Source organism: Otolemur garnettii, unplaced genomic scaffold (assembly GCF_000181295.1).
Source record: "Otolemur garnettii isolate 467f Iridium unplaced genomic scaffold, OtoGar3 scaffold00128, whole genome shotgun sequence".
Lineage (NCBI taxonomy): Eukaryota > Metazoa > Chordata > Mammalia > Primates > Galagidae > Otolemur > Otolemur garnettii.
The window spans coordinates 5,797,801-5,809,403 of NW_003852523.1; the positions used below are offsets into that span (position 1 = coordinate 5,797,801).

At 49.1% G+C, this 11,603-nt stretch overlaps 1 protein-coding gene across 1 annotated transcript in view; it reads left to right on the plus strand.

Moving 5' to 3' along the window:
- The window catches only part of DIP2A (disco interacting protein 2 homolog A), a 114,901-nt gene that overhangs the window by 79,897 nt on the left and 23,401 nt on the right, over positions 1–11,603 (plus strand). The window contains exons 14-21 of the mRNA XM_003798103.3: positions 1,171–1,235; positions 1,409–1,502; positions 2,362–2,481; positions 4,450–4,564; positions 6,779–6,918; positions 9,137–9,273; positions 9,796–9,876; positions 10,839–10,966. Of these exons, the coding sequence (XP_003798151.1) occupies positions 1,171–1,235; positions 1,409–1,502; positions 2,362–2,481; positions 4,450–4,564; positions 6,779–6,918; positions 9,137–9,273; positions 9,796–9,876; positions 10,839–10,966 (880 nt within the window). The remainder of the gene's footprint in view (positions 1–1,170; positions 1,236–1,408; positions 1,503–2,361; positions 2,482–4,449; positions 4,565–6,778; positions 6,919–9,136; positions 9,274–9,795; positions 9,877–10,838; positions 10,967–11,603) is intronic.

Below are 11,603 nucleotides of genomic sequence, written 5' to 3' on the forward strand. Positions count from 1 at the left end.
GGAGGTTGCTGTGAGCTGTAATGCCACGGCACTCTACCCAGGGGGACAGCTTGAGGCTCTGTCTCAAAAAAAAAAAAAAAAAAAAAAATTATATATATTTATGGGGTACAATGTGAGAAATATTATTTTTAAAACTGTTAAAATGGACCTAAGGGTTTTTTTTTTAATTACATCATTATATAATGGCAAAAGGGTCAATTTAGCAGGAGGATATAGCAATTGTGAATATATATATGTCCTCAACATGGGAACAACAAGGTATATAAAGCAAATATTAAAGCTAATCGGAGTGATAGACCCAAACACAATAATAGTTGAGGACTACTAAGATAGTTTTCTTATGGTGCAATACTGAACTGAATAAAACTTGGAAGTGAAATTGAATGGTTATGTTTAAATATTTAAAATACAATTAAAAGCAAAGGGTAACATGAAGGTACAGCTAAAGATTTTAGTGAAGACTGGAAAACGATTATAGTTTTAAGGACTTCTAATATTTTTTTAAAAGTTAGATCTATCAAATCATGTCCCATGGTTTTCTTCACTCCAGTGCTGATCTCACATAGTCTCTTATGAACTGGGTTCTTCAGCTACCAAAGATATTTAGAGTGACCTTGCCCAGGTGATGCAGCAGCATTTGCTGGCACAGCAGCCAAACCTCCTGTTCCCTAGGGTCTCTGTCAATGGGTGCAGCTGGGAGCTGCAGTGCTCACAGTGGGAAGGCAGGTCTGCCACAGCCTAGGCTAGGCCAGGAGCCTTTGGGAGTACAACACACCTCTGCACAAACCCCCAGCCCCAGGATGCCAGGTCCTGGCCTCTGGGGATGGGGGTGTCTGTCTTTGAGGCTAAGGAGTGAGGATATCTGGGGCAGCTCCTTATCCACCTCTTCACTTGAAGAGATTGGAACAATAGTGACATGTGTACAGCTTCCCAAGTGTGTGATCAGATTAGTGATCACGGTGATTCTCTATTTCAGTCCATAGTTGTATGGCTTTCTACTTTTACATGTTTCCAGTAATTTGAATAACCAATTAATTATTGATTAATTGGTGCCTGGTATTTAGAAATGCTTCTGTTCCCTAAAACTCGTACATGTCAGTGATGTACTCAGAATTTCTCTAGAAAGGCACGTGGTTGTTCAGTAGTTTAACCTTCTTTGTCCACTTTCAGCTGAAACATTAACAAATGTGCTGGATTTCAAAAGAGATGCTGGTCTCTGGCATGGAGTGTTAACAGTGAGTGTTGTTTGCTAATGACTAATTGTTGGAACAAGGGATTGCTAGTGTTTCGTGCAAGAGCTGGGCCCAAGCCTGTGCCTGAGTATTGTTGTGAGAGTACCTGGGCTTTTTTGCTTTTTCTTGTGTGGCTCAGTCCTGCTTGTCTCTGAGTGGGTCTCTCTCTCTGGCAGAGTGTCCTGAACAGGATGCATGTGGTCAGCATCCCCTATGCACTGATGAAGGTCAACCCACTCTCCTGGATTCAGAAAGTGTGTTCCTATAAAGGTAACGGAAATGCCACTCCAACTGGGCTCATAATTCTTCAGAGAAGAACTGATCTTGGGCGATTAGGGAAAAAATGAAGCTGACTTTTGGAGCTATAGGTGTGGGCTAAGGAGCTCCAGGACACTTACCTTCCTCCTGCCTGTGTGTGTTTGAGGCACTAGGGGGGGGGGGGGGTAATTGAGGCCCTGCCTCTTCCTGGGGGCACAGCCCTGCAGGTTGTCAGGGGATTGCTACAGTCCAGGACAGATGAGGTGAGATGTGGCCACCTGGTGGTCCAGGGCCCTGCCATACCCTGTGAAGCTCAAGAGCTTCTTCAGCAGCCCCTGAGGCCCTGGCTGCACTGTTGACTGGTTCTGCCTGTGGCCGATCCTGTGCTCTGCTTCAGACCCGCTTGGTGTGGCAGCTGTTTCTTTTTTTTATGGAGGAAAACTGAAGTCTAGGGAGATTTCACCTGGCACCACAGGCCAGGCTGCATCTACCTATTGGGATCCGGGAGTCCTCCCATCTTGCAGCCTGGAGGCCTCAGCACACAGCAGGCTGTGATAACGGCTTGTCAACTTAGTGTCAACAACTCAGGGAGGGACAATATTAGATGAAATGGGCACATAGGAAAAGAGCAATATAGAGCTTCTGGGGAAAAAAATTAATGTTGAAATGGAGCTGAGTTTCTTCTAAGTTATACCTCAAAGTTGACTTTTAAGGAAAAATGTTTGGGGGCAAGAGAGAGCCTGTGGCCTGGGATGTGAGTCTATGTACCCCGTGCCTGTGCACTGCCACATGGGAGCAGGGTATGTGTCTCGGTCTGCACAAGGGTCACTACTACCGTGACACTGCAGTATCTCTACTCCTGTCTCTGCAGCCCGGGCTGCGCTGGTGAAGTCCCGAGACATGCACTGGTCTCTCCTGGCGCAGAGGGGTCAGAGGGATGTCAGCCTCAGCTCACTGCGAATGCTAATTGTGGCCGATGGCGCTAACCCCTGTGAGTAAGCCTACATGACCAAGGCACAACCCACATGGTATCCCCTCCTCCTGCAAACTGGGACTTGCCAGGTGGCTGAGGCAACCTGCTGAAATAGAACATGTCGAGAAGCAAAATGGAAGTGTTTCCACCCCCACTGTTGTATGAGTTCACAAATAACTTATAATGTTCTATGACATAGAACATCTTGTGGATGACTTGCTGACGTGTCTCGTGCATGCTTAGGAGGGCGCTAACTGTAAGAGCAATTTTATCATAGTTGACAGAAGTCAATCCCTTAATGAGAGTCACCTTCCCTAAGAAATCAGGATCCTGGCTCGGCCCTGTGGGTCAAGTGGCTAAGGTGCCAGTCACATACACCTAAGGTGTCGGGTTCAAATCTAGCCCGGACCCGCCAAACAACAATGACGGCTGCAACCAAAAAATAGCCCGGTGTTGTGGCAGGTGCCTGTGGTCCCAGCTACTTGGGAGGCTGAGGCAGGAGACTTGCTTGAGCCCAGGAGTTGGAGGTTGCTGTGAGCTGTGAAGCCATGGCACTCTACCCAGAGGGACAGCTTGAGGCTCTGTCTCAAAAAAAAAAAAAAAAAAGAGAAATCAGGATCCCTGCTTCTCTTTGGGCCTTATCCTAAGCTTCCTGCCTGTGTGTTCTTGACTCTACCTGTCTTGCTTCTGGCCCCAGCCGTTTCTCCCATGTCCTCTACACGGGTTCCCAGGGATGTCCTAGGTACCCAGAGTTATCTGGATGTAACTGCTTGTTTGGAGGCTGTGAGCCTCCTGGGTGCCAGGACTGTCCAGGGCTGACCCACCCTTAGGGCCTCAATGGTGTTTGCCAAGCCTAGGTTGCAGTTTGTGCTGGAAACCACCCTGGACCTGGCCTTCATCTTATCTTCTCCTCAGCCAGGCCAGTGCCCATGTCCCCATGTTTCCCTGTGTATTCTGTTTCACACGGGCACCCCACTTTCCAGCACTTCCAGAGCTCCCCATTCCCTTTGTCTACACTGGCCAAACAGGGCCTGTCCCTGAGCCCTACATACTGCTCACATCTGTGCCGCATCATGCTCACCTGGCCCTCGGCACTTTGCCTGGCCCTGGCCATCTGGCTGGTCCCTGCAGTGGGGTCACAGTGTGTGCCTCCTCCAACAACACTCACCAGTGACTGCACCCCACCATGGGGCTGGCCATTGGGCCTCTGTGTGCCCCTTAGCATAGGCAGTCTGTAGCTGTTTTGTTGCTCCCTCTTCCCCAAAGAACACAGAGTCTAAGGCCCTTCCTCTTGTGGGAAGACAGGAAATTGCTGGAGAAAGCTGGGTCCCCATGGGCACAGGGCTGTAGAGGCTTGAATTCCAACCATACAGAGCTCCTTGGAGCTGAGTCTTCATGTCTTCAGGGCTGGCTGCTGAGGCCTGACACACCTGACTGTGACAGGTGGCTCCCCAGGGAAGGGAACGTCTGGGAGAAGGGGGGCGGCCTGAGGCCAGAGCACAGAGGCTGCACTTGCAGCCGATTATGCAGATGGTACAGCACTGAGCTCCTTGGAGCCAAATTCACTGCACTACGGGACATGCAGTGCCCTGACCTGGGCATGATGGGATGCTTCTCAGCAACTTGGCAGATTCTGCTGTCCCCAAGATGTGAAACACAAGGAAGCTCTTTCTTCCAGCCTAGTCCAGGAGGAGGCAGGGAAGGGTAGGGCTGGCAGTGAGTTGGACTCAGTGACAAACACAAGGTTAGATTTCCAGCCTCTGACTTGCAGGCAACTTGAAAATGTGTCATGTGTGTTTTGTGGAAACAGCCCCAGCCTCTCTGTGATGTAGCAGTGATCTCCTGTTAGGTTGGGGCTGATGCACAGAATGGACTAGTGGGTCAGCATGTGCAGCCTCTGCTCCTGGGCATTAGTTAACATCCCCTGTGCCCCATGTCCCACTGCCCTCCAGTCACCTCTGGCTTCATTCTGGTTGCTTCAAGCAGGGTCGATATCTTCCTGTGATGCTTTCCTCAACGTCTTCCAGTCCAGAGGTCTGAGGCCAGAGGTCATCTGTCCTTGTGCCAGCTCTCCTGAGGCACTGACAGTTGCCATCCGCAGGTAACCTCATTCCTTGCTCTGTCCTGTGAGCCCATAACTTCCATGTACAGCTGAGTTGCCCATGGCCCTGAGCTTATTACTGTTTCTGCACAGCAGGAGCCCTGTAGCAGTGTTTTGTGGGTGTCAGGAGCCCCTGTGTCTTTATGGCACTGGGTGGGTGCCAGGGGACTCCGAGTCTGTGCGGCACTGCTGTGTGGGTGCTGGGGCCTCCAGTGTTCGTGCAGCACTGCTATGTGTGTGTGCTAGGCCCCCTGTATCTGTGCCGCACTGCTGTGTGGGTGCTGGGCCCCCAGTGTCTGCGGCACTGCAGTTGTGGGTGCTGGGCCCCCAGTGTCTGTGTGGCACTGTTGTGTGGGTGCTGGGCCCCCAGTGTCTGTGCGGCACTGCAGTTGTGGGTGCCACTCCCTTCACCTCCACCATTTCTGTGCTGCTTCCCTGCCCCCATGCTCCTTACAAGCCTGGATTCATGCTGGGAGTTGGGTGGTTCTGGATTCTTGCTATTACGTCTGACTGTTATTTTCCTAAGAGTGTCTTCCCTAATCATCAAGGCCTGGTCATCTCATCCTTAGCTGTAGTCAAGTCATGACCCAAGGACTGGTCCTCATTCCAAGCAGTTCCCTGTCAGCCATGAATCTGCCCATGGTGAACTGTTGACTTGCCCAAAGAAGCACCTGGCCTGTGCCTAGCCCCCACCCCTGAGAAGGCCCCTGCTGCTCTTATGGCTATGTTTTCCTGTATCACATAGTTCAGCCTGAAGGGTGGTGTTGAGAGGCCACCAAACTGCCCTGAGCTGTCATCGTATGTGGGCACTAGACTTGTGGCCTTCCCTGTATTGCTTTTGCACCTCAGGCCACGGCTGGGCCTGGGGCCCTCAGTTCACTGTGCCTGCCCCAGCACCATCCAGGGGGTGGAGTCAGTGTGCTTATAGTAGAGGGCAGCTTCTGTGCTCATTTCCTACCCTCAACTTGACCATTATAATCTCAGTTGTAATCTTACACCGTATTCATTAGTTCATAAATAGAATACACAGTAGCACCTTCATAAGTTGGCCACTCAAGGACTATAACAAACTGGTCAACATACAGAGGTGGTCAATATACACATGTAGTGTGTGTCTAGTCTATGACAAGGAGGTAGTCAATATAGGCAGGTGGTCAGCTATGGAAGTTCTGCTATATTTACATATATGCAGGTGTTAAGTAACTCTAAATTTTTAATGACTTAGCATAAAAATAGTGTCCCTCAAAACTATAAATTATTCTTCATTCCTTTCTTCTATGATAATTTGTTTTGATTGATAGTATAATTTTTTCCTGTTGCCCAGGAACTCAACTCCTAGCCTCAAACAGTTTCAAACTCCTAGCCTCAAACAGTCTTCCTGGGAGCCTGGGACTTCTAAAAGTGCTGAGATTACAGGCATGAGCCCCTGTGCCTGGCCTTGGACACTAGCTCTCTTGCTAGAGAGAGTGCTAACCTTTGTTGCTCAGTGTTCAGTTACTTTTGCTGCATAACAAATCTCTCCCACACTCAGTGGCTTAAAACAGCAGCCTCATTATATTGTTTCTCAAGTGTTATAGGCTGGGAGTTGGGGAAGGTTCTGGTTTGTGTGAGGTGGTGTCTGAACTAGGCCGGTGAGGGGCTATACAATCTCAGGGCTGCTCCCAGTCCCTCAGAGCAGCCTTGTCCAAACTTCCTTGCAGTGTGGTGTCCCCAGTAGTCATTCTGCTTACTGGCTGCCCAGGGCTGTAGATGAGTGTCACGAGACAGCTAAGTAGAAGCTGAGTCACCTCTCATGACTTGCCTTGGAATTCTCATAGTATCACTTACTCCATAGTCACAGGCTGCCTCCTGATGAGAAGAGTGTCAGGGTCACATTGCCAAGGGTCCATGGTTTAGACCAGGTGTTCTCAAACTACAGCCCATGGGCCACATGCAGCCCACCTAGGACATTTATCTGGCCTGCCAGGTTTTTCTGTCGCTGCTGCCTGTCCTGCTTAGCAGCCGACTGGTCCTGGGGCCCGCAGTCCGGCCCTCCAGTGGTCTGAGGGACAGTGAGCTGGCCCCCTGTTTGAGGACCCCTGGTTTAGATACATTGTGTCAGCATCTTCAGAACATGCAGTTTCCTTAGACTGTCACATGGAGCAGCACTTTGGTCCCCTCTGTCCTGGAATCATATTCCTCCTCTGCTAACTTTGTGTTAGTTTTGTTTTCTAGGCCACCTGATCTGGGAGGACCCCCTCCAAGGAAAGCTGTCCTGTCAATGAATGGTCTAAGCTACGGTGTGATCAGAGTTGATACCGAGGAGAAGTTGTCAGTCCTCACTGTTCAGGACGTCGGTCAAGTGATGCCTGGAGGTGAGGGACTGAACCAGCATGCATGTCCTTTGACCTGGCAGCATAACCAAGCAGGTTATAACTGCTCCAGCTTCATGGTAGTGCTTTAGAAGCAAGCACAGGAGTAAAAGCTTTCTCAAAAACCTTTTTCAATGTGAATTGGGGTTTTAATTTGTAAAATTTTTTTTCAGTCTTCTCTTTGTATTAAATTTAAGGATGAGTTAAAATGTAAGGTTCATGGCTGTGAACCTGACTGGGGTTTCTCTGGCATTGGGGCACATGTGATAATAGCTCACTGCACAGTCTTCATGCTTCGACATGTGTGAGCCTCACTGCAACCCCACAAAGTAGGCATTGATGAGGAAGATGATAAATAACTTGACAATTAGGTTATCTAAGTAAGTTGTAGCAAGTATATGTTGTGATAGGGGTCTGATGCGGAAGCTTCCTGGCAATTCCTCCGAGTTTCAGAAAGGCCCTTGTAATCCCTCCTACAAAAGTTGGCTCCTTTGGCCTGAATGTCACAACAGGTTTCTCTGGGGGCATCCCTTGCTGGTCCCGTGGCAGTGCAGTGAAGAGGGGGTGACGGAGCACTCTCCATGCAGGCACAAAGTCTCATGAGGAAAGGAGGGCTTGGTAACAACATGGTAAGGCACTCTCATGCAGTCTGAGGCTACCCCTTGTCACAGCTGGTCTGGCTTTCTCTCCTCCCCACAGAACAGTTTTGTTCCTTCCTAGTGACTTCTGAAGGCAGGTCCCATTTCTGTCTAGTATATGTTCCCAGTGCTGGCAGGGGTGTGTCACAGGTTGCTGGTACCACATAGCTCTCATGTCTGCAGCTCTGTCTCCCTCAAGTGGGCAGTCTGGCCAACCCCTAATCTGGAGCTTGAGGCCAAGTGATGCCTGACTCCTGTGTGTGCACAGAAGTTTTGGTCTCTTTGAACAAGACTGGAAGTTTTAAACTTTTATTTCTAGATCTACTTTTTATTATTAATAATATCAATTATATCATTTCTTTCTATACTTCTACCCAGAGATGGACTCATCAGTGTTTGAGAATGCTTGAACCTATGGGTTAGACATTTTCACAAATAGTGATGAATGGGATTACTTATTTTTATTATAAAGAAAGTACAGGAAACCCTAATAAACATTGGTGAAAATTTCTAGGAACATTCACAGTTGTACCATTTTCTTTTATTGGTAAAACAAAGATTAGGACAGGACAGGACATGCATGCAGGCTCCCCCTAGTGTGTGTGTGTGCAATGACCCCCTAGTTGCATGTAGTGCTCCCCAGGGTGGCCTCTCTTATCCTCCAAAACCCTCGTCTGTGCTCCTAGTTGGCGGGCTGACCAACACAGTGATTCCTGGTGGCATCTTATCTTTAATAGTTGTACAACCTCCCTTGCATGGGCCACATGGTATTGGTGTTCACCACAACATCAAGTAGATTTTTGGTGGTTTGTAATCCATCACTGCTTGCCTGTGAGCATCCTTGAGACAACAAATGCTGCCTAAATGTGAGACACAGATAAGCAGCGTCCTCCCTGCCAGCAAGTGCCCAAGTATTCCCCTGCAGTGTCTTTCTTCTGATTTGTGTGAACAAAACAAATAAGTGATTATTCTCCACTTTTTTCTTGCTTGCTGTCTTTGGGATGATATGTATTAGTAAAAACTCAAGAGGCAGCATAGCAAGACAGTTCCTAGCTGACCTATGGGTAATTAGTCACTGAGTACCCAAGTTTCATGGCGTGACCGTGGCACATTCAAATGTGTGTTTTGTGCTTTTGTGCAAAGCTGTTTTTGAGGCTCCTCCATGCCTCTAGTCCCCTAGGGCCAGGAACTAGACAGGCAAGGTCCCCATAGGAGGGGAAGCCCAGGGAGTTGGTGACCCCAGGTGCCAGGTCAGACTGCACCTACACCCACGTGAATTTGAGAGGGTGATGCCACAGATTGCATCTCTGAGATGGAGTATTTTGTCACCTGGGTTTATTACATGGAAGTTGTTGTTTTAATCACTTCACATTGATTATAAAAATATTAATATATATAAAAGATAAAGACTTATGACTAGGTAGCATGTGTATTATCCATTGTTATAAAACTTACTATGAGAACATCCTGTACATACCACAGATAATGTCCTATTCCCATAACTGCAAAGACAGCAGCAAGTTGATCTTTGAGAGTCACTTAAGTGTATTCTTTATGATTTTGAGGGTTTTCCCTCTTTTCAGCTAATGTATGTGTTGTGAAGGTGGAAGGTACCCCTTATCTTTGTAAAACTGATGAAGTTGGAGAAATATGTGTCAATTCCAGTACTACTGGCACAGCGTACTATGGACTGCTTGGAATCACAAAGAACGTATTTGAGGTTTGTACTTTTTCTTACTCCTGGGTTAAATTAAGTCCCCCGAGCATTGACTGGGCCCAAGTGTGCAGGATGCTGTGAGGGGAGCTGAGTCCTTGGGAACAGGGTCTTTCACACAGGCCTTCAGGGGCTGTAGCAACATAGCCACCAGAAGGCGGGCGGGGCTGGTGGGCCGAACGTTATGAGCCAGGCTACTTCCTGCAGTCCTAAGCAGGAGAAGGGCATGTGGGTGTCACCTGCTGCGTCTGGCCAACAGGAGGACACTCAAGGTGGCCCCAGGGAAAGCAGCCTCTTCTGTGTTTGCATTGTTGGGGCACAGTCAGTTCAGGGTAAGGCTGGCGAGATCAGACACAGGGAACACAGAGATAAGAATGCTTATATCTTGCCTTGGAGCTCATGGAGCAGCTATCCAAGAAGCTGGCCTGGGCCGTGTGAGCTTAGAGCCTCTGGGCCTGGGGTGGCTTCCTCCCCTCTCTGGAAACATGGGTTGACTTCCACAGCCTGATGGTGCCCCCCGCTCTGCAGACTGTCCCGGTCACTGCAGGAGGAGTGCCCGTCTCTGACAGGCCTTTCACCAGGACGGGGCTGCTGGGCTTCATTGGGCCTGTGAGTACATCCTCTCTCACCAGGGCTGGCAAGTGAGGGTGGAGGGAGTGAACAAGGGATGCTTCATTGCATGAGAGGACAGCTGGGATGTCCCTGACCTCATGTGGCCTCAGCCAATCATGCTGATCTCCTTGCCCATCACCTCACCTGTATGCAGGGCTGTCCACATCTGTGGACCAGCCACAACTCACATAGGTCCTAAGCAATGTCCTGGGGGTAGATGATAATGTTTTGTTCTTTATATGGGCTGTCAGATACTTGGGGATTTATTATATGATTCTTTACCATTTGGATGTCTAAAGGACCTCTGTAAGATGACTGACTACCCAAGGGACTGTAACAAACCGGGCAGCATACTGAGGTGGTCACCATAAGAGCTAAACCTCCTGTGCTAGCACAGACATGGGGTACATGTCTGTACTGTGAAAATTAGGTCAACTTGAGGAGGTGGTCAGTGTGGGGAGGTGGTCAGCTATAGAGGTTCTGCTATACTTCTGTTTGTGACATCTTGGTCCTAGTGGTTCCCAGCTGAGAAATCTTACCTCCTGCCTCCCCAGGGGACATATGTCAGCTTCTGGAGATATTTTTGGTTGTCACAACTCCTGGGGGTGGGGGGAGGCTACTGACATCAGTGTCCAGCAGTGCCCAGAACAGAGCCTGCCAGGGTGTTGCAGCCCTCCACAGCCCTGACATGTCTTTTGGCCTAGGAGTTCTCAGTCCTTTTCAAACTTCAGTCATGGCTTGAGGTGCCACTCTGAGCCTCTCTTGCAGTGACAACCTCCCTGGCTGCCCCTCCGCAGCCCCCCGTTAGGTGTAATTTTTATTGGGCATGTGGCCCTTGCTGGGCTCTGTCTGCATGGTACTCAACATTCCTGTGCTGTCAGCTCCTTGCAGTGGGGCCTGACCACAATGCCAGCACCTGTCCTTGTGGGCTGAGCACTGACCACCACCCTTGCCCTCAGGATAATCTGGTCTTCGTCGTGGGAAAGCTGGATGGGCTGATGGTTGTTGGAGTTCGCAGACATAACGCAGATGACGTCGTGGCCACTGCACTGGCCGTAGAGCCCATGAAATTTGTCTACAGAGGCAGGTGATGCGCTACGGGTCCCTGCCTGTGGGTTTAGACCCCTCTCTATTGAAAATTTGAGAAGGCTGTCTGCTATGGAAGGACATGCACAGCAAATTTGAATTCAAGGAACCTATAAATTTCTATACATCAGAAAAACTCATAATGAAAAAGAAAAAAAGGCTCAGTGCCTGTAGCTCAGTGGCTAGGGCACCAGCCACATACACCTGGGCTGGCAAGTTCGAACCCAGCCCAGGCCTGCCAAATAACAATGACAACAAAAAAATAGCCAGGCGTTGTGGTGGGTACCTGTAGTACCAGCTACTTGGGAGGCTGAGGCAGGAGAATCACTTAAGCCCTAGAGCAGAAGTCCTCAAACTTTTTAAACAGGGGGCCAGTTGGCTGCTAAGCAGGACAGGCAGCGGCAGCAAAAACACCCAGTGGGCCAGATAAATGTCTTCAGTGGGCTGCATGTGGCCCGTGGGCCGTAGTTTGAGAATTCCTGCTATAGAGTTTGAGGTTGCTGTGAGTTGTGATGCCCTGCCAAGGTAGAGTGTGGTTGCACTCTACCAAGAGCAACATAGTGAGACTCTGTCTGAAAAAAAAAAAAAAAAAGAAAATAAAAGAAAAAATATTTGCAACAATGATACGAAAGTTAGCA